We start from the raw sequence: 24,766 nt of genomic DNA, 5'->3' as shown, positions 1-24,766 counted from the left end.
ATATAAGAGCTCAAGACGTACGGCGTACCTCTTAATCAGCAAACAAGCAACGTACCTGGGAGACCTGAAAAGCAGCGTGAAAGATGATGAGATGATTCTTTTAGACATTGCGGAGAAGTATAGTTTTCCCGTGCTAGATGCTCCCTAATCATACCACTCGGTAAACAGGCAAGCCACGGTACACCCCTTCGTGGCATACTATTGTTCAGAAGAAACTGGGCCCATTGTGTAAAATCACATGCCGTGAATGTCTTGACCACGCGACAGGGGAACTCTTCAAGGTGATGGGTTAATGGTTCTGAAACACGCATTTTTCGCTACCCGGAAAATTCGCTATTTTTCCGTCGGTGTATCGATGTCAGTACAAGAGCAAGTGCGATTTTGTACATTTGTGCTTAAACGACTTCAACTTCTCGGCCGAGTGCAACTTTTTTTTTTTTTTTTTTGAACGTCAAATGGAAAGAGCGCTTGGGACAGGGTTGGGAGCAGTCGCAGCCTCGTGAAATGATTGGCAGTCAAGGCCAGTCTTCAGAGAGCTTACCAAGGGAAGGCACTTACACTTACCAACCAGATTTTAACAGCAGGGTTGTTTAAGGTTTTAGTTTCGCCGTCCAGCATTACCAGAAACAACATGCCGAGCGCACGTCAGCGCGCGCCTCGCGAGGAGCTCCCGGCGACGTCCAGCTCGACCTTCGAGAACACTCTAGCCAGCGTTCGTGGCGTGCTCTCTTGCGTGCTCTTGTCCTCGCCAGTTTACGTGCGTCCGCGCCTCAAGTGGGGAGCACAGACGCCGAGTGCGCGAAGCCGGCTCCACTTTGGGAGAGACGTGAAAGCCTGAGGACAAAAAAAATCCGGGCCTGCCAGTCATGGAGAACTTTCAGCGGCAAGTTGGAAAACCCATGTTTGGTGCAACATCCGGGTCTCCGACGAAGGGAAAGGGGCCGCCAGCTCAGCTGTTTCTCCAGCCTTGCACCCCTGGTGCAAGCTGCGCCAATTTTTGACATCGGCAAAATGAAAAAGAATATGAAACGTATTTCCGTGCTGCCTAGACTTTCCAAGTGGCAAAGCAACAACGTTGGTGACCTCGGTGAAAACTGCAGCCCCCTAAATACACCAAAGCCGGCCTGGCGACTTGTGTTCTACTAATTTTTTTGCTTCAGAAGGCCCCTTTACAATAAAAAATAAAAAAGTTTAGCCGCGGCAAGAAAAAATGGGTCTTTCTAGTCGGTGTGCATCTGGCTGCACGAACGCAGCGTCGCGTAAGTGATATAAGAGCTTGTATAAATTAAGAATACATGGGTGTGAGCAAGGCACGTAATGCGAAGGCAAGATAACCGTAGGTCATTAAGGGTGACAGAGTGGATCCCTAGAGAGGGCAAGCGTTGCAGGGGACGGCAGAAAGTTAGATGGGCTGATGAGATCAAGAAGTTTGCGGGGATAAATTGGTCACAGTTGGCACAGGACCGGGGTAATTGGAGATCTATGGGAGAGACATTTGCAATGCAGTGGGAGTAGATAGGCGGGTGATGATGATGATAACTGATAATCTGTCGACGCCCCCCCCCCCCTCCCCCCGAAATCCAGTACCAGCCAGCCGCACTTATGTAAAGCAGCTAGCCACGCGATAACACAAACCCCGCGTGGGCGCCGCATTCTCAGGACTGCCGCGAGGGAATGTCGCTGCAGAGAAGCGGACTTACGGCACGCCGATTGCGGCCGGGGAAGGGGGGGGGGGTGCACTAAATACAAGAAATATTTCCATGCTTGAAACAAAAACTACCCCGATTAAACATTCAGAAATAAATACCCTCTGTACGCCTTTTCCAATGAACCCAAGTCAGTATTTTGGCATGAACCGCCACTCACTGTAATAAGCGCCTGCACATGAGCAATATTGCAAATTTTTCAATGTTAATCTGTTCGGCGCTCCGAAACTACTCGCTTCACGACTCCCATATTTTTCCCCCGAACTTACCAACAATATAAACAAACTATGCAGCTGCATTTCCTCTAAAAAAGTTGTACCAGCGGTAAAGAATGCCTAATTAGGGCCTAGAAACACTGCATCGATTCCCGGCAAAGCATATTTTGAGACGCACTAGCAGCTTGTTAATGCGTTGTAGCAAGAAAGCGCGGTTCTTCTTCAACCAACTGGAATTTTATTTATCGCGCTGCGTGCAATATTTTAATATGCCGATTTTTTTCACAACCTAGGTTTAGCTCAGAGCCACGATATTTAAATTGCTGTGAGAGGCAGCAAAAATTCCTTAACTCCAAAAATTGGTTAGAAAAACGAATAGTGTAGTGAAGGGATTGACCATGATTTTTTTATAGTGTAATCGGAGATGGTCGAGCCCACCGTCTGAGGCTTTTGGTGTGGAATGACCCTGACCTTTGCCAGCTGTGCAGCAGCACTATGTGTGGAGTTGGCGATTCCTGCGGCCTAACACAGGCTGGAAGGAGCAGAAAAATTTTCATTTCACTTCTCATTACCTGCGAACCATTTAACCAAAGAATGCCGTTTTCGCTGGCCAGTCACAGCTTGGTCCCAACAGTGCCAACCAATTTTGTGCCCAAGTGCAATGCAAACCCTTAAGCCCATTTTAGAAGCTTGATTATGTGTGTCCTGCCAACTCTATTTTAACCGAGACATGTGTAATATGTTCCTCTATCACTCCTGCAAAATATTGAAAAAAGTGGAAAGAACACTGGTGCTCCATTTTAATTTTACCTACGCACCCTTCACCTTACTGCGAAGTAAAGTTTGACATCCACCTGAATGCAGCCATACGGCTACAAAGGAAAGCTATACAGCTTTCTCAGAAACTTCGCAGTTGAAGAAAAATTCGTCCTGGTCCAGGATTTTTCTTCAACTGCGAAGTTTCTGAGAAAACTGTATAGCTTTCCTTTGTAGCCGTATGGCTGCATTCAGGTGGATGTCAAACTTTACTTCGCAGAAACTTACTCCACCTTGGGGATTTCCCTGAATCTGGTCGATTAACCCTTCACCTTAGCTTACTACAGAAAAACAAGCTTTAAGGTCTGCTTTTTTGTAGTACTGACAGAGGGAGCCAGTTCTTTTACATCATAAAACAAAAACAAAGATGGGGAAAAAACCGCTACATTCTGTAATCAGCGCAATCTATTATAGTTTTGCTAATTACACGTGAGAGTGGTGAAAATCACCATTTGGTTGAAATCAATTACCTATTTAAAAGTAGCTGATACACACTTTCGCTGTGTAAGATAAAGATCAGCATGTCCAATCTTCTTCGGTTGCATAAACAAAATGCAAAAAGTCAATATTTTGCATTTATGTCTGCACTAGCATCTATAAATGGAACGGTCATCGATCCCCTGACAATGTTATCAAAGCACACGTGTACGTGTAAAGGTCCCGCCCGCTGCCACTACTTCGGAAAAAGAAGCAGACAGACGAAGACGAACAATATGCATCCAGGGACAGGCGCTCGGTGACAGTCGACGACTGCTGATAAGATAAGTGCAGTTTTCGTTCCCACAAGCACATGACCAGATAACGATACCGTTTGTGCTCTACAATATGGCAAACAACTGACTTCCAAGAAATACCTTTTCTGCTTCTCCGACAACTTGTGGGCAGCATTCTGTTCATTGCGACATGGTTGAAGTGCTAAAAAATGGACAGACCCAAGAAAGATGACAGGACAGGCGCTAACCATCAACTGGCTTTATTGCCATGACGTACAACGATATGATGTGCCATGCCATGCAACGATATGCCATGACGTGCACGCCTCATCTCCGTATCTTTCTTCTTTCTTTTCCTATGTATATTGTTGAACATCATGGCAATAAAACTGCAGTGATCCCTCGTTAACTCGAAGTCCTAAAATCCGCTAAAAATTTCGAGATAAGCGGAGTTTCGTGTTAAAGGGGGGCAATACATGCTGCCCATGGGAGGCATGGTGAAAAAAAAGCTTCGACTTAACCGATAGTTCGAGATATCCAAGTACGAGTTAACGAGAGATTGCTGTATTTGAAAGTTAGTGCCTGTCCTGTCATTCTTCTTGTGTATGTCTATTTTTTAGTGCTTCAACAATGTTGCACAGTTCACACCAACTCACCCAGCAGCAAATTCTTCTTAAGAATCCTGTTCAGTTCTCAAGCAGCAATGCTGTGCTCGCAGGCATTACAGCACATACACATCTTCTCAAAAACCTATTTATTCAAAACGGTAAGTAAAGATAAAATAACTTAACAATCCAACAAACCTTCACTATCATCACACACTCTGCTCTTTCACTAGGCTGACTGACAAATTAAAATGTGAGCAGTTCTTTTCACTTGCGAACAAGCCACTGTCTTGGCACGCCACTTTTAGTTCACCCCTACCGCGTTCACCCGGTGACCATCACGAATGGTTCCAGCTGTTCTTCTGGCGGTAGTTTCTTGTTCAGTTCGTCCAACTGTTCCACAGTTTTGGCCAGCATGCTCTCTGTGTTCTGGAGGAGGTTGGAGAGTTCGTGCACTTTCAGCAGCTGCTCCACGTATTTGCCGAACTTCTTCTGCCGTTCGGTCATCATTGTGTTGAGGGTAGAGACCGCATAGTCCACCTGCAACACACAAGGGCTACTTGTCACAACACAGGAACGCCAACTTGTCAGCTCAGCAAGTCGTGCACCAAATTATATGTCACATACAAACTTTTCTATGCTACACTGATAACATCCGTGAAACAATATTGATCAGCACAGCTAAATATACATTGAAAAAAAAAAAAAAACCTTTCAATTGAAGGTTTGGATGAAACAGAACGGCAGGTTTCTAAACTGCCCAGGAAATGTAGATGTGAGCGTAATTATATATACCACTTAAATGTTGGAGATGTTCTTTTTTGGGGAGGTGGGAGGGGGGTGTTAGCGACTTTTGGGCTATGAGGCACACTGTAGTCGAGGGTTCTGAATTAATTTTGGATACCTGGGGATATTTATTATGCACAAAATCTCAGCTCATGGGCATTTTCGCTTTTAACCTCCATCTCTCATCTCATTTCAGCATGTATACATGCGTATGTATACATGCTGAAATGAAGCTTAAGCAAATGCTAATTTTTTGCTTATTTGTAATGGCCTCAGCACTTCCTAGGCTCTCCCATACCAGCCCTAGATTCTCTGGGAAGCCTTGGTGCTCAATTCAAACTGAAGGGGCCACATAAAAAAAAAACAAGCATCAGTTATTGCCCCAAACAGTTTCAGCATGTTAGACACTTTTAATCCAAAAGTCCTACTCATGCCACCATAATTTCTTGCATGAAAAGAGCTAATTTTTTTTTACAGTGTTTATAGCATTTTTGGGGACTCATTTTATTTGGCCTAAAGTTGCAAGTTAGATTGAGCATAGGTCTATTGTAGCTCTTAGATTCACGCCAATTCAGGTGTACTTTCAGGACAATGTTATGGCAAGCCACATCAAGCGCCAGTCAGAACCAAACCCAACTACAGTAAAGAACATACACAGCCAATCACAGCCCGTGCCAAATTAGAGCAACTGTCCAACCGAAAGGCACGTGTCATTTTCAGTGGACTAAACATTAGATATATATAGGGCTCTGTGCACTAATGACCGCTATCGAAGATTTGTGGGCTGCAAAGACTAGCTTCCCACCAATGCACACCTGGGGTATGCAAGCAGAAACAAGTAGAAGGAAGTTGTGCCTCCACAAAGGTTCCTCCCAACCCTGTGAAACACTTCACTGCATGCTCTCCTGTCAGTAAACTGATTCAGTGACCCCAAATAAGCCGGTCTATTGGCCACCATCTTGACGGATAGACTTGTCTCGGCTATCACCTTTCTCACTGTGTGCACTACAAGCTCGTGTGTTCTCAGTATCTACATCTGCCGAGATGCATTTGCAGTGGTGGAAGCAGCATTCCGCATTTCAGAGCAAGTCCTGGGGCAGCAAAAAATGCTAGTTTGGAACAGTTATGGTAGTGTTTGGAGCAGGTGCCAGAACATGTGTCGCTTTCAGGTTAAAACGTCACTGGCACCATCCAGGGATGTCACTCGCAATTACTATGAACCGTTCTGCATAAAATATAATTAAGAGGAACTACTCTTGCTAAAATACTTATATGGATGCGTGGTTAGGATGCACTGCTTACAATTTATATAGCACTGGCACAAACAGAGAAGTAGGTGAAACCAACCTTTTTAAAAACCCCCTTCAATGCTCATTTACACACACAAAAAAAATCCCGGGCCGCCTCCACTAACGTGAAACCTGGGGAGGGGTGAAGCATGCAGTGTATAAGTGTATTCTTGGTGCCTTGGCATTTTTTGCCGACGGAGATGAAACCGTCGGAGTGGGTAGGGGTATACAGTTTAGCTGTAAGTCTCTCTTGTCTTTGAAGCACGAAGCTCTCTAGCGCGAGGGGTAAACGGGTGTCCCGGTGGTTTTCTAGTACGCATTACGTTCTGGCGCGAGGTGTAAATGAGTTTCGCGCTGTTTTAGTACCGTGACTACTTGAGACAATGATTATGACAAGAGGAGACGCCAACAGCCCCAGCCCCTAAAAAAAAAGGTACGCTCACACAATGCGAGTTCCTTCAATCAATGTACAAGGCTGAATAGATGCAGAAAGCTGATGAAGAAATCAGAATTGAGAGTTGCTTTTAAAATAAACTGAGCAATTACAAGTTCAGAGCATGTTCTGCACATTTGAAAGCGCCTAGATTAACTGAATGAGATAGTTGGGAGTCAGCACATGCCCTATCAGTTTCATGTGCCTGCATGTTTACCATGCTATTGTTAAACGAAGCACAATGTTGTTATCTCAAAGCGCAAGAGATGCTAACCACTGCTTATTCTGAAGATAAAGGCATCACAAAGGCCTCATAGATGTGGTGATCAGAGTCAAGCATTACACTGCAAGATAAAAATCGCATGCTTGCAGACCCAAACAAATCTGGTCCAAGCATGAAATTAGGCTCTGAGGACACGACTCCCACCTTGGAAACTCATAATTCGGAAAGAAACAAAAGTGCTCTCGAAATGCGTGCGTACGACAACAATGTCCTAGACCTATGATCGGCCCGAAGAGCCGAGGCAACCAGTGTGCCACGAAGGCTGGTTTATCTACGACCTTTTGAGTGGCTGATAAAAACCTGTCTGCGACTTCACTCTGAAGTGGGAGGATACAAGATGGCTGCTATCATTCCACCTGTGACTGGCCGCCTTTTGAGTATTATTTGTTTTTCCAATTTTCAAACTTTTTCACGGGCAAGTGTAAGTTATTTTTTTTAATTGTGGACCACACGAAAGAAATGTGTGCGTGAAAAGTGCCATAGACAGACACCACAAAATGGGCAGAAAATAGTTTGGATCGGCACATAACAAGATCCCCAAATTTAACGTGCTAAAATATAGAAAAGGAAAGTCCCGGTAATATATAAGAGTATTAGCAATTCTTTGCGTGATTAGAAGGCTATGTAGAAGGTGTGCCACATACACCATGTGATGTTCATGGAGATGAAATTTGCGGGGAACACTGTAAAAACTGGGAATTAACAGCAGCCATGAATGCTGTAACACATACACGTACGTATTCATATTTCGTCAATACCATACAGCTCCCTTGTGTTCTGTTTTTATTTTGCTTGCCGGGCATGCCCATCTTCAAGGGGACATTTGTTTTTCATTGCTTTCTCAAACATGATTTGAGTGTAACAGAGGCAGAGTTGTGCCAAGAAGGGCAATTTGGCACCGCATTTAGCAAGATTTTTGCCTTGCCAACGTCTGGTGCTATTGACATAGAACTTGCGTCACTCATTTTGCATAAAACAAGAACGAATTACAGAAACAAGACATTGAAATTACGGCACAGTAGGAAATATGAAACTGTTGACTGCACGCAGAAAATGGAAAACAAAAATCTGGCTGCAATACAAGTCAAATATACTTTAAACTGTGAATACCTTCAGTTTAATATATAGAGAGGTTTCAAGTGTGACATTTAAAAAAACAAAATTGTTGAACTCGGGACGTTCTTTTACACACTCTCTAAGCTTACCCATGTTCAATAAAAGAAGTTGCACGTTACACCACAAGGCTATCAGCGAGAGATGGCAAAACAATACAAAAAAAAAAAAAAAAAAACCTGGTGGACACTGAAACAGCGAAATGCAAGTTGCCCAAAATGTTTGCAAATAGAGACTTCCGGGTCAGCTATGATCCGTAGGTGCTTGCTGAGAACACTAGTGGCTAGTGTGGACTCGTAACTCACTGCTGAAACAGCCAACCAACAATAAAGGTTATATTGACAACTAGGTTAGCCGGCGCAAATTTGCAGAAAAGGAAATCCAGCACAAAAACACACCACACACAAAGAGAACAGTACAGGATGAATGCTGGATGGAGCGTGTAATAAATTTCTATCAGTGGGTTTACTACGTACTATGTAGTACTAGTAGTACTATTGCTAGTACTAACAGTAGCAGTGCTACTTGCAATAGTAGTAGTACTAGTAGTAGTCGTACTAGTAATAGTAGTACTGGTATAGTAGTACTACTACTACTAGTACTGAGTGAACTATGTTTTTATCAATGGGATTACGTTTGTTCAAACACGCACCTCTTCCTGCCTCATTGATACTACTGTTAAAAACCGAGCCGTTTCAGCTCACCAATTTTACGTGGAAATAGCATTCCTCTTTGGCTAACCATAGTTCTGTGCGTGTTTTATGCACGCGAGGTTTACTGCGCAGCTTCGGTGTTGTGTGGGGAAGCCAACCCAAGAAAGCATGACTCGTTGAAGATTGATGATTGCAAGTTTCTTGCGGCAAAACCAATGTTTGCTACCCCCCATTTTCGACCGATTAAAAACTGTGAATACTCTGAAAAGTAAGAGTGCACCGTGACTTGAGTGAAATGGCAAATGCTATTTGTGACGCAGTCAAAGTTTCCAATACTCGCCCACTTCCAGCTAAAACCAAAGGTGAACCCCTAAGCTGTCTGGGAACAGCCGATCGCCAGAGATTTGCTGTAGCTTCGCCTTCGCAGCTTTGTCAGTTTCGGTAGTAAATTTAGCCTTGCCTGATGTGACACTGCTTGCTTTCATGCAAAAAAATTGCCCACATATCCGCTCACTTCGCTGCAAATGTCGAAAAACGATAGTCTTTTGGTGCCCCTGCCACATAAATGCCTCCCTTCTCTCCCAGCCCCCCTCACCCTCTCCTTCTACGATAAACATGGTGAGGTTTGCTCAAGTCAATTCAATTTTGCCACATTCCACTGCTTGCGTGCCATCTATTTGAACCTTTCATTACTGCTGAACTTGGAATGCTGCCTCGTGGTTTAGACTCGGGCCCGAGCTCTTTTTGTATTTTTGGGTCAAAACATTGTTTTCAAAGCATATACAGTAAAAGCTCGTTAATTCGGACTCGGTTAATTCGAACTTCCGATTAATTTGAACCCACGCCCCCGTCCCGGCACAGCCATGTATATCTCAATGGGGGAAAAGTACCGATAATTTGAACGCATCGGTATCCAGGACAGTTAATTCGAACTATGATCCCCCAGTTTCCATCACTCCTGGCAATAGTCGGCCCAGAGTGGTTACAATGTATTGCAAATCCAAACCAAACCAAATTTGCTGGAGATGCAAAACAATGAAACAGAAAAGAGCGTGGCGGGCGCGCCACGCTCCTGCAACAGCTTATTTTGCTTCTACAGAGTGCGCCGCGCCACTGGTGCCAGTGCTCCGGCACATGCCATTGTTATTTACGAAACACTATTTACAAAATCACCTGCCACAAACGTGCTGTAGCGCTAATTCGCGATAACGAGTCCAGAGGTGGCTTTTTTGAGTTCTGCCCGCGCAGTGTGGCGCAATTTCCATTCATTCTAGCGCCCGCCCGCTAATTCGAAATCCGCTTAATTCGAACAATTTTACAGTCCCCTTCGAGTTAGAATTAACGAGCTTTTACTGTATTTATTATTTTCTATCAAATATCAAGGTAAAATCTATGCCTGGTACCAGATATGTATTGATGTCTTGACAAATATGTCTAGTGTTTTCTTTTTTTGTGCAATGCAACTATGAAAAATGCTTCCAGATTTAGTCCTTTGGAAAGGTTCTGCCCATATGCACTTCTTGATTCAGAATTCTTTTATCTTTTGGCAGGGTGGCTGAATGAGGGACAGCCAGATAGACAGACCAAAGTTTTTGGGTTAAAATAGTCCAAGAGAGACCGTATTGTTTTTAAAACAAGCAAGTTGTTGCTACCATACCATGACACGTGCAAATATGGCGGATCTTGGGGCAGTAAGTGTTGCTTCCATGAATTTTTACCCTACACAACACTGTTATTTTATTAAAAATATGTTAGTACAGAACAAACAAAATACAGGACAGATTGACAGTACTGGTGCTTAGTCTTCTCCGTACCTCCTGTGTTTTGTTTGTTCTGCACTATCATAGTTTTTGAACCCTACGAACCAACTAACCCAGCGAAACACAGGCATTATGAAACACTGTCATTGTCAGAGCCCACAGCAGCCCATGCTTTGCAAGTACAGTTGAACCTCGTTATAAGAGACATGAGTGTAAGATACAAATAGGTATAAGAGACAATATTCACCCACATGGTTGGCTGCCCTATCTTTCCCATTAAATTGACCTCTTTAATAACAGACATCGAATCTAGAAGACAGTTGGTTATAAGGGACAAGTCATCCTTGAAGTTTAATCAGTAATCTCGCTTGTAACACACATTTTAACTTCAGATGCAGTGCCACCAGTCACTAATTAGAGTTGCTTCCATTCTGGAAACACAGGTGGACGACAGACGCCTGCAGTCGCTATTATTATAACTTCAGCAAACACAAAGTGGTTCAGTCAGCTATGAAATGACGATGAGAAGCCCTGCCAATAGAAATGCAACTTACAGAAGTGATTGAAGCTCACTGCCATCCATTGGATGGAGCGTGATCGCACATGCGGGCTCTCCCACTCGCGTAGCTCCCAATCAAGAAGCATCACAGATGTTGGGTCCTGCAAGCGTAATGAATAGCCTGAGCACACAGCGGAAGAAGCTGTGCTCTCTGGCTATTCATTAGGCTTGTGAACTCAACATCTACAATTCATCTTCCACAAACACGGAAAGGAAAAAAAAGCTTGTAGAATCGGTTGTAAAAAACAGTGTAAATACAGTCATGAAGCAAACAAAGATTCAGAACTGTTTCATAAATTCTGGGGGCCAAACATAAATTAGAATGAATCTTTTGCAACATGCTGTAGTGTTCTTTTGAGCTTATTTTAGTCATACAATGCCAACATTGAACTAGGGTCTGATTAGTAAGTGAGAACATGGTTCCCTGCTTACAAGGGACATCTCATATAAGAGACAGAAACTGCTCCCCGGTACGTGTCTCTTATAAAGGGGTTCAACTGTATCCTGAGAAGAGACCTCAAAGGTGTCAGGGAACATCAACTAAAACTCCATCTATCATGGTTGTTCAGAGTTTTAATCAGCACATACTGTCAGCCACAATTAATGACATGGACAGCGTGATAAGCAGTAACTTGGTGTGAACCACAGGAGTCAATATGATTCCGGGCATCATCAGTCGTCATGCTGACTGTTTGTCGCAGATGCGAATTTGTGCCTTGTGCCTTGTCGCAGATGTGAACTTGCGCCTCTTTTGTGGCGCAAAAGAACAATGGGCCAACACCTTCGCTGGCCCCTATATTACAGGGGGGTCTAGCTAGCCTAGCTGCATCTGTTGCACCTCTATGTGGCTTTCTGCACCTAAGACCACTGCACCACAGCTGTGTATCGTACGGTGAACTGATGGCTCGGACATTTACGCTTTCGGAAAATCAGTGCGCGACAGAACAGCCCAAACAGGTCATTCTGAAGGTTGGTGCTCTTGCGACGTGTTCTAAGAATGTTTTTTAGGATTCCATGCGTCACCTACATACCAAGGAAAGTTCATTCATTTTAGCAGCGAAGCTGTTTAGCAAATCGTAATTTGCAACTTTCAGCGGCAAAGGTGGCGCCACGAGAAATACAATATGGCCGTTCGAGAGACTATAAAGCTGAACGGAGTGTATGCGCTGTATGCTAGGTGTTCACAGAGTGGCGTGCCACCGGTTCACGGTAGCGACGCATGACTAACGCCAATATGATGGATGAAAGGAAACGCTGCCCTGCAGAAGGTGAAAAGTTTGCGACGCGGGGTGCTACATATGTTGCTGACTGAAAGTCAGCAGTGGCCAGGCTTGCGCCGTGATTTTTCCCCTTTACTGCAACTGAGTGCTGCTGCCTGCTTTTTTTTCGCACACTCCGTAAAATGTCGCTGCTTCTTTGCGTTGTTGTTTATTATTTCGAGGCCCAATGTTTCTGATAGCGGCTACGCTTTATCTATATGTTGGTGCAGTGGTTTGACGACAAGAAATTCCGGGGAGTGTGCCATCCAGACTGTCTGTCTTGCCCGTGCGATGACAGCGCATAGCATCGTGTGTTTACTTCGCGTCGACCCCGCCACGGAGGCAGGCGTCGCGATATTGCGGTGCTTTTCTCGGCACCTGCCTTCATGGCAGAATCGACGCGACTACGGCAGTTCGCGACGACTATGGTACCATATATTGTACTAAGCTTTCTCTGCATGAGCACGACGCCTGCCCTCATGACGGGTTCAACGTTACGACTGCAGCTTGCGACTACTACGGTAACTTTGTGATGTCCTTAGAACGCGTGACGACTACGGTGCCGTCTCATGACGCCTGCCTTTGCGACGTGGCCCACGCGAAAATGGCAGTGTGCGGCGACTGCAGCAACATTTCACGGTGCCAACCTTCGTGGTGGGATCGACGAAACGACCGTAGCTTGCGGCGAGACAACTAGCGATTCGCTTTCAGGGTGCAACAATTATAATTGTAACATTACGATACACTTTTAAAACACGAATACGCCACTTTCACCGCGCCTCCCTTTGTGGCGGGTCGATGCGATGCAGCGCGACGACTACGGCAAGCTTTCCCAACGCCTGCGAACAGAGCGTAGCCTTTTTTTTTGTGTGCGTGATAGGCTTTCCAGTTTGAATCCTATAAGAAACCATTCCTTCTCGAGGCGGACATCAACCAGAAACGGGCGGGGGTTTGTCTTTCTGCAGCACAGCGGTACGCAGCACTTTTACAATCATGGACTGTCCGCACGCGCAACATTTGTGCTTCTTGTGTTCCTGTGTCTCACGCCTGTTTTTATGCTTTTCTCGCTAAACAAGATCGTGGACCACCAACAACTAGCCTGAACCCACACTCAACTAAACGTAAACTGCGTAAACGCATGTGAGAGAAGAACCGATGTTTGGGTGCGCGTTTGCAGCCGACACAGCGGCGCATAATCTTTCGACTGGTTCCGGCGGCCACCGCGTGGCGGCGCCACTGTTGGTGAAAGTTGCGAATTTTTCATGTCCGCAGTTAAAAATAACAAGAAAATGCTGAGCATGGCCACTTCGGAAGATTAACCAAAAAAACGAAAAAAAGAAATACAGCATTTGCTGTAATTGTGGCAACACCTGCTTGGAACGAGAAAGCCTGGTCATAGCGTACGCCCCTCCAAGGTGATGTCCATTGATTATCACTTCCAAAAACATGAAGGAAGCTCACACTTGTGGCAAGAATGATGGAGTAAATGTCGTTGCAGCAGCGAAGAAGAAGCAAATCGGCTGCAATCGTGGACTTAAACCATCGTGACGGTCGTGAAGGTTACGTTACCTTCGCTGCCTTCAAGTCTTGCGCATTAATGTGAGCTTCATTCAATTTTTTGTTTTCGAGGTTTGCTTAAAAGCCAAGCAGTTCCTCAGGCAGCGTGTACGCTGCCTGTTCTTGGCCTCTTCGCGTCGCCTGGAGACAGTGGTGTACGCATGATATAATGTCGAGGAAAAAAAAAAAAAAAAAAAAAAGCAAAGCATGAAAAAGTAAAATAAACAGCAAAAAAAAATATATATAAAAGCCAAAGACAAAAATTATTGCAATAAAAATATCGGGATGATGTCCTCTACGTAGGCTACTGTTTGGTTACCTTTTTCAAAAACCCAGTGAAGTCGTGAAACGGTTCACCGTCATTGTGAGAGTACACACAGCAGAGACGCATGGTTAGTGCATACAGCTTGCGAGTAGTGGCACCAAATAATTATTGGCAGTTGTTTATGAAAGTCAGAGCTAGTGGCCTTGCACCAGCCTTGCACACACCAGCTTCGTGAGACCGCAACAAAAGTATACATTCACTGAGTCCGGTCGCTTAGAGCAAACTCCTTTTTTTGAGTTCGATGTGCAGCAATACAGACGTGTGAGTGGCGCATCTCGCGGCGAAGACACGATGCTAAGTGCGGGCACGGCAAGCATCTCTGTTTTGCCACGGCTACAAGGTGCAATATAATTGATCAAGCTATAAATTGGCTGCCAGCCGCTTAAAGTATCACCAAAAGAAGTGTATGCTACTGGCGTTAGCAGAAGGAGCAGCTCTCGGTATGCAACGCTTGGAAGACCTCATTTCATGGGCGCTGCTCTGTGCACCTGTGCTGCTGCACAAAGTGGCGACTTGTCTGCGAGCGTCGTGCGACATCTCTACGAATGGATACTTCAAGATGCTTGCTGGCCACCTGCACAGACTGGCTCTTGCTATGGTCTGCACATAGTGCCCCATGCTTTGCGCTCACTTCATGATGACATGGTCTCGTGAGTGTTCAAGAAGTGCTCCAGAAGCAATTCCCCGGCCTCCACCGAAGACGAATTGCTGTGTGGGCGACAGCCAGCGAGAGGTTGTCGTATACATCATTTCAGACAACCCTAACGAGTAATCTCAGACGAAACAAGTTATAGCGCCAATAAAATGACGCTGTGTACCGAATTATTTTTTTTGCATTTTTCGGCTACAAGGTAAGGGGGTCGACCTATATTCCAGCTCAATCTATTACTGCACTATATGGTAGTAGAGCCCGCTGAGTTTTCAAGTCCTCTTAAGGAGTCCAAGAAGACAAAATACACCTTCCTTTAGTCTAAAAGAACTAACTTTCGGCAACTCAGTCAACTCAATTCCAGCCCCCAAAAATGTATTTTTAGCCTAAAAAAGCTGCGGAAAACTCAAACACTTTCAAATTTCAGGCTATATGATGTCGGCAGTAATGGAATAGAAGGAACACTAAAAACCAAGTTATTACAGTGTTAACTGCATGCTGCATTTAAGTGATCAAGTCAAACCTGGATAAAATTCAAGATACCCTCTGTCTAATGACGACACTGGTTGAAATGCAAAGTTGTTTTGGGTGCGAAAATAAAGAAACAAAGTGCCAAAGACAAAGCCACTGCAATAAGTGAGAGCATCAGTGATCAAAGCGCAAACCATTTGAGAGTCAAAGTCCAAGTGTCGACGATCAAGGCACAAACTGCCTGCGAGTCGAGTCCAAACTCGCACGATAGCAAACACATCCCCCACAAGAAAGATGAGCCCCCCCCCCAAAGCGTCGACCGTGTTGGGATGTCGCAATCAGACAGACGTTGGCTTCAGAACACAAAGGACCCAGGTTAAATTACGACCACGGGAAGCGTTTTTTCGTGTCATCATCACCAGACGAGCAGCCAGACGTCTAATGATGATCACACAACCTAAAAATGGCAATCCCAAAATCTGCAGCAGCTGTAAAAGCAGCATGCAGGAAGCAAACTGGAAAACTAATAAATTGAAGGAACTAATTGCAAAACGTAAGTATCAAGTACGGGGGTCGAGTTCAGTTAGTAGAGCTATCTAAATTGGTTAACAGAAGTAAAACGAATGACATTCGTGAATCTAACATGGCAGTGAGCGAGGAAATGCTGCAAATCAGAGGAAGCGTGAAAGCTGGCCATCGGCAGAGACAGAATGTATGCACTCAGACACGAGCAGGATAGTATTATGCACAACATGAATGAGACAATAAAGGCAGCAGAATGATTCTACACCAGACTGTATGCCTGTGATGTTAGACTAGGGAAAACCACTGACAGTACAAGCTCAACTTGCAGAGTCCCACTAGTAATTAAAGAGGAGGTAGGAAAGGCTCTCAAAGGCATGAAAAGAGAACATCTGCAAGTGACGACGGCATGACCGTGGATCTTTTGAAGGAGAGAGGAGATATTGTACTGGAAAAGCTTGCTGTACTATTTTCGGAATGCTTGAAGACTCAAAAAGTGCCCAATAGCCTGGGAAAGCGCCAACATTATTACTCTGATTCATAAGAAGGGAGACCCCAAGGACCTCAAGAATTACACACCCATCAGCCTACGCTCAGTTGTTTACAAGTTGTTTACCAAGGTTATAGTTAGCCGCATAGGTGACAGCCTGGATCCCCAATAACCCAGAGAGCAGGCTGGGTTTAGGAAAGGGTACTCGACAATAGATCACATCCATGTCGTCGTCAATCAAGCGATAGGAAAATCTGCGGAGTAAACTAAACCCCTTTACATGGTATTTATAGATTGTTAAAGCGTTTTATTCCATACTCACCGCAGTCGTGATAGAAGTCCTAAAAGACCAGGGAATAGAGGAAACCTACATAAGACTTCTAGACGACATATATAAGGGATGCACAAGCAGGATAGCCCTCCACGAGCAAAGCGATAAATTTCCGATCCGAAATAGAGTAAGACAGGGAGATGCCATCTCACCAAAACTATTCACACCATGTCTGCAGCGGGTATTTGGAAAGCTTGACTGGGAAAACAGAGGATTAAGGATGAACGGAGAATAATTAAAGCATTCAAGGTTTGATGATGATAATGATGATGATGATCATCAAAATTATGTGCAATTCAATTGTGTAAAGTTGGCTTTCCTGGTGTACGTTTTGGTTATGACACCACCATTAGTGAAACCAGAAACGCTTCGCTTCAATATCGAATCATTGCTTATATCTAACAGTCTCAATCCCTTGGAAATCCCACAAGAACGTATAACGCTCTTGTACATGCCTATTGAATTCCTGTTCACTGACGCAAATGTACAGTGCTATTGAATGCGTATATTAGATGCGACGCTGAGAGCATCTCTTGTCGGCGGCCCTGTCCTTCCTGCGTGCGTCCGTCGTCGTCGTCCGCACTCTCCTCCGCTCACCCCCTCTCCTCTTTGATAGCGAACACTCTCTCGCGAGGGGCATTGAATTGGATTCGATTGGCTTGGATTGGATTGAATTGGATTAAAGTGGATTGTGTTGCGTCATAGCCGCGGCAGACGCACTGGCGCCGGCGCGTGCCCAGGTGAGAGCGAACACTCTCTCTCAACATTTGCGGGTGTGCGGCCCAGCGCGCGGTGCTGCGCATGTGCAGTACTCTCTCTCTCTGCGGTCTCATCTCCTTCGGGCGCGCTGCGCATATAACCGGTGTGCCGCCCTCCGGCGGCCTTTCGGTCGACGGTTGCTCTCCGCTTGCGCTTGAACCCCCCTCAGCGTCGCATCACACCAGGGTTCCCGCGAGGGGAGGTGGGCGTAATTTTTGAGCTCCAGTTCACCGGCACATTCATATATCGAACACGGCGCCGCATGTGCCCCTGCAAGAGCGCTTCTCCTGATGGGGTCGAGGCGATGATGATGACGACTTCTTGTGCACTTGTTTACAGGAAAGCTGGGAAGGCAGTATCAGTGAACTAGCTTGTGCGGCCTTTGACACCTGCTCTTCCTGCTCACTGCACTAACACGGGGATAGCCGCATGGAAACGAGAATGCAGGGATTGATTGGGTGCAAAAATCAAAAAGGCGGAGAAACCGACCGGAGGCACTGTGACCCAGCGGCATCTCTACTGGAGCAGCGAGACCGGTGTGGTGTGCTGTGTGTTTGTTTTGTTCAGGGCACCGTGTCTTTAAAGCCATAGCCGTGAAAAAATGGCACTACAGTAAAAGCTCGTAAATTCGAACTGACGCCCAGGTCCCGACACAGCCCTGTATATTTAAATGGGGAAAAATTCTTGAAAATTCGAATGTGTCGGAACCCAGAACGGTTAATTAGAACTGGGATCCCCTGGTTTCCATCACTCTTCGTAGAAGAAGTCAGCCTAGAGTGATTACAATAGAGAGTTTTGATATCGTTACCGTGTTTGCGTTACCGTTTAGCAGGTTTGTGGGAGTCGACTGCGCACGCGCGACGAGTTACCGCGAACGGTAACTTACCGGCACAACCTTTACTGTCGCCACGGCGCTTCCTGAGCAAACGCAGTGCACCCTCTTGTCTTGATTGCAGCAAACGCAGCGCACTTGGCGCTTGATGCTTGGTACAGCCAGTAAAACTATTCTTAGTTGATGTTGTTTATCCACTTTTTCTCATTAAATGGTGCTCAGGAATTCGACAAACAACTATTTCTTTCCGGATGGGTGAGCAAAATGGCCGCCCCTACTTGTGCTAAGCCTCGCGCACCTCAAATAGTTCAGATAAGTTTCCGAGCACGCAAAGCGCTTTTACGTCTCCAAAATTGTGTCAGGCAAGGTAGTGTAGGTTATTGAGCGATAATTTCAACATATTTTACTCATTTCATGCCGAAATACTGAGTACAGGTGTAAATTCTAGTTTACCTTGATTCCCGCTGTACTCAGTAGATGGCGCCACCGGTATCACTTTTCTTTTTTAAAGCTATACAGGTAATGGCTAAAGTATTCTTAAAACTAATAATGTTATTGTGAATGCTTCACCCAAAAAGTGAAACATTCAAGCTACTTTAAACAAAAGCAGGTAGCTGTGAGCAACAAAATTATGCGTGATTTGTTTCGATGCTAGTGCATTAGATATCGCTGTGTGTCTCACGGCAGCCGGTAACCAGAATACGCAAACCGTGTGCTAAAACGCGTTTTACCGTTTTCAACTGTAAACGGAAACTCCGGCTTCCGGTAGCACGGTAAACGGCAACGCAAACACGGTAACGATATGCTAAAACTGTCTAATGTGTTCCATATCCAAACCAAACCAAATTTACTCGAGATGCATGCAAAGCAGTGTCGAGGCTGAATGTTGCAGCATGTTATTTCTCAGCAGATAAGAAATCCGACGCTGCGCTGGAGCACTTCTGCAAGTTCCAAGCGATTCTCGGAGTCGTGACAGAAGAAACGCTACAAACGCATATTACTGATTACCTTTATTTTGATTTCCTCGGCCCTGCTTAGCAAATAAACTTGTTTTCGCGCGCAGACAGCGTGATTAATTCGACATTACGGCTGACTGCTCAGGTGAACGCAATGAAAGTGACTGTTCCGGGCGTATAACTGACTGATCCATTAATTTCGTTTGCTGTTTGACCTCCATGAACATCATTTACGAAATTGCCTGTCACAAACGTGTAGTAGCGCCTAATTTGCGAAAACGAGTCCACAGGTGGCCTCCTTGTATTCTGCCCGCGCAATGTGGCGCGATGTCCATTCATTATAGAGCCCACCCGCTAATTCGAACTCCGCTTAATTCGAACAATTCGTCCCCAATCACCTACCAGAGCTGAAGTAGCGTCAGCACTCAGTGTAATTCGCCGCCATGGTGGTGCACTGGACGGCACCAGAATTTCTCATTTGAAAAGCGTTAGTAAGCTTGAAGCCAGTTTGGTGAACTCCACGACGCAGAATAAGAAAGCAAAGCTCACGGAATTTTTCCAGGCTAAATAAAGTGTGGTGTTAGGCCGAGTAATGACGCCGGATCCCAACCATGAGGCAGAGATAATTAGAAGGATAAGAATGAGGTGGAGTGCATTCGGCAGACATTCTCTGATAGTGAATGGCAGCCTACCATTGTCCCTGAAGAAGAAAGTGTGTGACAGCTGCAGCTTACCGGTGCTTACCGGGCAGAGACTTGCAAACTCACTAAGAGGGCTCAACTTAAACTGAGGACGACTCAGAGAACAATGGAACGGAAGATGATAGGTGTAACATTAACTCTTTCGTGACCGCACCTATTCAAAATCGTTCAATTTGAACAATACTTTGGGAGCGCCTTTTCATAGCGTTCCAGGCATTGCTCGAACAAGTAAAGCTGTTTGGAGTTTGATCAGAAAATGGCCTTTCAAAATCAGTTTGTTTTCATTTTTGCAACAAAAACGTGATATTTGACACACGTTTGAATCACCTGGGTGTGGAAAAGGAGCGTGGCCAGCGCGCGCCACTACTACCAACAAAGAATGCGTGCCACTTGTAATTACTCTGCACCAGTATACAATTTTCAATCGTCAGGTTTGCAATCTGACAGTAATAATCCCAGAAATCGGCTGAAAATGTCAAGCAGTGCCTGTTTGCAAAGCTACTTTATGATTTTAGGCAGTTTTATTGCCTTTGTGCAAGTTGTTCTAAGTTGTGTGGTAGTTCTTACCCTAGGACCATTCGCAAACAGTTTACAACAGTTTCGGTTTCGTTTCTGCATCGCGAAATTCATATTGATCGCCACTGGTACGCAGTTACCCAACTTCAAGGCTACCTGCCATGGCGCCTTGAGCGTCCGCGACTGATCCTCAAACAAAGCACGCCGCTCCTGATTTCCCCCTACCCTAACCCGATTTCTGCGATAAGAACTTCAGATGCAAATCACAAGATCACACCCAGTCACCAGATATCTGTTCCGACGCGGACAGTGCTTCAAACCGGCCTTACACACTGCCAGCTGTGCGTCTTCCAGTTTTGTTTCCATACCAGGGTATCTCTGAGTGTCTAGTGTTGCTACTAAGTTGAACTGTCTATTCGGACGGAGTCTCCAATAAGTTTTGGACTGTTTTATTTGAAAAATGTTAGGTGGCGCTGCAACGGAGGAGGCTCGTTGTGCTGATCTTTTTTATCGCGCAACTGCTACTCGGCCAAAGATCGTAGGGCACAATTCTAGCGCATCGTACCTCATTTTTGCAAGCAAGGCTATGATTGCGAGTAAGAAGATGATAATAAAGCTCATTCTTATGTTTTGAGAGATAACTGACCGTGAATGTCAACAAGCATCAACCACGGCGTTCTGTTTTCAACTTCATGCATGTTTTTTTCCGCATCGTGTGCTTGTCCCAAATATTGTGCTCGCTGTAAATGCAAAGTCAGTCATTGACAAGATGTTTTTACGTTATGTGGGGGCAAATTGGTGCCTCTGATAATGTCAAATCGCCAGATTTATTCCAGGGAACCACCCGAAATTGCACATTTTGAATTGGAGGTTGGGCTTCACTGCATGACACGAGCACCGTGCATGCTAACATTTTTTTTTATACCTGACAAATTGTTCCGCGAAAGTCTACATTTTTTCTAGGGCGTGTTTTTTAAATGTTTCCCTACAAAATGCATATTCTAATTTTTGAGCCCCCAACACTGGATTGTCAAACTTGAAAAAAAGGTTTGACCTACAATCATGTAAATACGGTATTTTATGTTTCGAATTACCGATACATGAACTATTTCGAGATACCCTTGGAGTTCAATATAGCCAAGTTTGACTGTACAATTAAACGGAACTACAGGCATCACCACAATCACAAAGTCGTGCTTCTAGCCACTATTTGTACAAACCACCCCCTGTGACGTGATAAGGACCCAGCCAGAAAGTGGCTGGTCAGCTACCTTATCTTCCTCCAATTTCCGTAATATCCAGCTTAACTGGTGGAAGCTTGCATTATACTTGGCACCATCGTTATAAGGTAAGTGGGGTGTTTTGAATGAACCAAACTTGTATTTTGTTTTCACGGTCCCCCTAACAAGGAAGAACGCATGCCCGCAGCAGATTTTATGAGAAGCCGAATTACGTGGTATACTATCGGGGTATTGAAGAAGAAAGTATATGACAGCTGCATCTTACCGGTCTTCACCTACGGGGCAGAAACTTGAAGGCTCACTAAGAGGGTTCAACTTAAATTGAGAACGACTCAGCGGGCAATGGAGCGGAAGATTATAGGTGTAACATTGAGGGACAAGAAGAGAGCGGAGTGGGTCAGGGAACAAACGCGTGTTAAGGACATATTAGTAGAAATTAAGAAGAAGTGGACGTGGGCAGGGCATGTAATTCGGAGGCAAGATAACCGTTGGTCATTCAGGGTAACAGAATGGATCCCTAGAGACGGCAAGCGTGGCAGGGGGCGGCAGAAAGTTAGATGGGCAGATGAGATCAAGAAGTTTGCGTGGATAAATTGGTCCCAGTTAGCACAGGACCGGGGTAATTGGAGATCTATGGGAGATGCCTTTGCCCTGCAGTGGGCGCAGCTAGGCTGGTGGTGGTGATGATCATGATGACTATCGGAGTTTGGAACGAAGCGTACGCTCTCATGAGGCCACAGAAAGGTAAACAGAGACGACGTACCTCCCGAATTCGTGCAGCAAGCGCATTCTGCTCACAGCTGACCACCTCAGCGCACTGCCTGAGGTGCTCCTGGTACCGAGAAGCCAGGCGGTTCACTGCACGATGGTCAAGTTTTTCCCCAACGTCCGAATCGCAGATGATGGGGCTGTGAAGGCTTCCCTTGAGGATGGGGAAGAACTGCGGTATGGACTGCAGGAAAAAAGCAGGGCCACATTTAGAGAAGATTGAATGGTTTTTCCAACTGTCTGTTTAAAAAGTCTTTGCTACTTTAGAAATGTGTTTAGTGAGAGAAAAGAGACAGCAATATCTCTAATGACACTTGGGACACACTGACGTGTGCCATTAATTCAGCTTCCAATACCCATCCCAAATGTGTGTTGCTTCGTTAAAGCTTGACTGGCATTTAGCTCAACTTTTAACGTAAAATTATGGGCATTTTGGCAAATTTTCCAACTCAAACGATGATTTCCAGCTCAAGTATCCAGCAACCCATATAAAGTATAAAAAACAACAATAATGGCCTCCAACGAAAACAAGCCAGAATAGAACATGCAAAGGGCATGTATATACAATCTGACTACACTCGAAAACTAGAAACTTGAAGAAATATTCCCTCAGAGTTCTTCATGCATGATATACACGTGCTAGCAACATGTGGGAGTGGCAAACCACTTAATTAAAGCACAGTTACTAATGGCTGAAGCTGGTTCACAAATGCCTTAACCCTTTCACTGTTGGGTGTTTCTGGCTGTGACACACCCCCAGTGTTGGCTTGGTTTCCGGGAATATCAGGGAAAGAGCATAGTGATTTACTTGACTATGGTAGCATCCGGAACGTAACGCGTCGAAAGGAAACAGCGTGGGTGAGAAATCGCCTTTCTTCCAGATATTTTCAGCTTGCTGTGCACGCTTCTGGTATGAGGACTTGGGTTTGCTATGAATGCGTGATATCGTCTGCCTTGTCTCACGCAGTTTGTTTGTCGTCACTGGAGTCGTTTATAAGCATATAAAGTCCAGAAAATCACGGGAACGGCTCACGCCATGTTCAAAATATTCCCAGTAACGCCCTACTTGCGCCGCGCGGAGAAACATCCGGCTACGGTGATAAGGCACAGCGGCAAATTCCGGTGCCGTTCTTAAGTTGTCACCGAGTATAGGAACCCATTGCGGATGGCACAACAATCCTTGCACCCGTAATCGCACGCGTGCCACCTGGTCACTCATCTCGACAGAGTACAGCGTGCACAGCAACGAAGCGCCCCAGCAATGAAGGGTGGCTGCGGTGACTTCGTACTCTTGAATAACCGCCGAAGAGAGCTACCGAGAGAAAATACGAGCTACTAGAAAGGTTGGAAAGATGGCGCAAACAGTCCAGGTGCGCCAGCGTTGCACTATGGCGTGAATTTTCGAACGCACAAGGGAAAACACACCGGTACGTCAGTGACACTGCTGAAGGGAAATGCAAAAACATACCAGTACGTCAGCGACAGTGAGTGGGTTAAACTTGCTGCTACTTGAGCCACAGGCACTTCTGTGTCTAGCATTTCAGCTGTATCAGCAAGACTACGAACTGCAGACTGTTGGCAACTCTGCCTTTTATTTCCCTTTCTCTTAGTAGTAGTTTGCCATGCTTTACCGTGAATTTTCGTGGTTATATATTGTATTCTATGAGAGATTCCACAGTCATTCTATATTCAGTAAGTTTCAACTCTGTTTCAATGTTAACTTTTAATCCCAATGCTGAAGCAATATAAGGCCCATTGTGTGAAAAAAAATTAAAGCCATTCCACTCAATGCGAAAGCTGTTGGAAGTGCAGAGCAGTGATTCGCCATAATGGGCTGTAGCGCAGTTATCCGCTCATTGCTACCACCCAATGCTATTCGAATTTCCCGCCTTTACAGTGCTCGCACGCCCCCTGCCTGAAACTGCACCAGCGGGAGTTCTGTTCTCTTTGTGCTTTCTTTTCTTCCCGCATGTGCCGGCGTTGCACTGCCACTTTTTGTCGCTTACTATCATAAAAACCAACCCAACGAGCGTTCCTAACTAAATGAACGTCGGCGCTGCCGGCTAATTACGTATATTTTGCCTCAAATGGACCTGCAGTTTCCTTTGCGCTAAACAACGGGGAGATGTATGACAAGCGCCAGCAGTTCATGAGTTTCGAACGCTTATGACCAAAAGCACTTGGCTGACGAAGCCACTTGGTTACACCACAACCACAGTATGCCGTGTGGCTCTACTTGGGTCCAGTGAGCCAGCTACGGCGACAAGGCAAACCCCTAAAGTGCTGTGCACTTAAAAGCTGGCGTCAGGCCTTGGCATCTGGTACAGAAAAACAGCTCTAGAGATAGCTTGCACTGTGGAAGGCCATGAACTTATCTGCTGCTCTTATCTCCAGCAGCACTGAGAAGGCTAAGAGTGATGCACCAGAAAGGGCAGTGGCGGTACCATATCTTCATGTA

The 24,766-nt window shown here is 45.3% G+C and overlaps 1 protein-coding gene across 4 annotated transcripts in view; it reads right to left on the bottom strand.

Moving 5' to 3' along the window:
• Positions 1 to 4,189: 4,189 nt before the first annotated feature.
• The window catches only part of Borcs5 (BLOC-1 related complex subunit 5), a 59,372-nt gene continuing 38,795 nt past the window's right edge, over positions 4,190 to 24,766 (bottom strand). For all 4 annotated transcript variants that reach the window (XM_077674099.1, XM_077674097.1, XM_077674100.1 and 1 more), the window contains 2 exons: positions 22,304 to 22,492; positions 4,190 to 4,595 (listed from right to left, as the gene is read on the bottom strand). In XM_077674099.1, coding sequence (XP_077530225.1) covers positions 4,380 to 4,595; positions 22,304 to 22,492 — 405 coding nt within the window. In that variant the 3' untranslated portion in view covers positions 4,190 to 4,379. The remainder of the gene's footprint in view (positions 4,596 to 22,303; positions 22,493 to 24,766) is intronic.

The sequence above is a fragment of the Haemaphysalis longicornis genome, unplaced genomic scaffold, assembly GCF_048455015.1.
Source record: "Haemaphysalis longicornis isolate Haplotype H1 unplaced genomic scaffold, Haemaphysalis longicornis Haplotype H1 scaffold_6, whole genome shotgun sequence".
NCBI lineage: Eukaryota > Metazoa > Arthropoda > Arachnida > Ixodida > Ixodidae > Haemaphysalis > Haemaphysalis longicornis.
The sequence above is the reverse complement of the archived record's forward strand: the minus strand, read 5'-3'. Positions and strand labels throughout refer to the sequence as shown.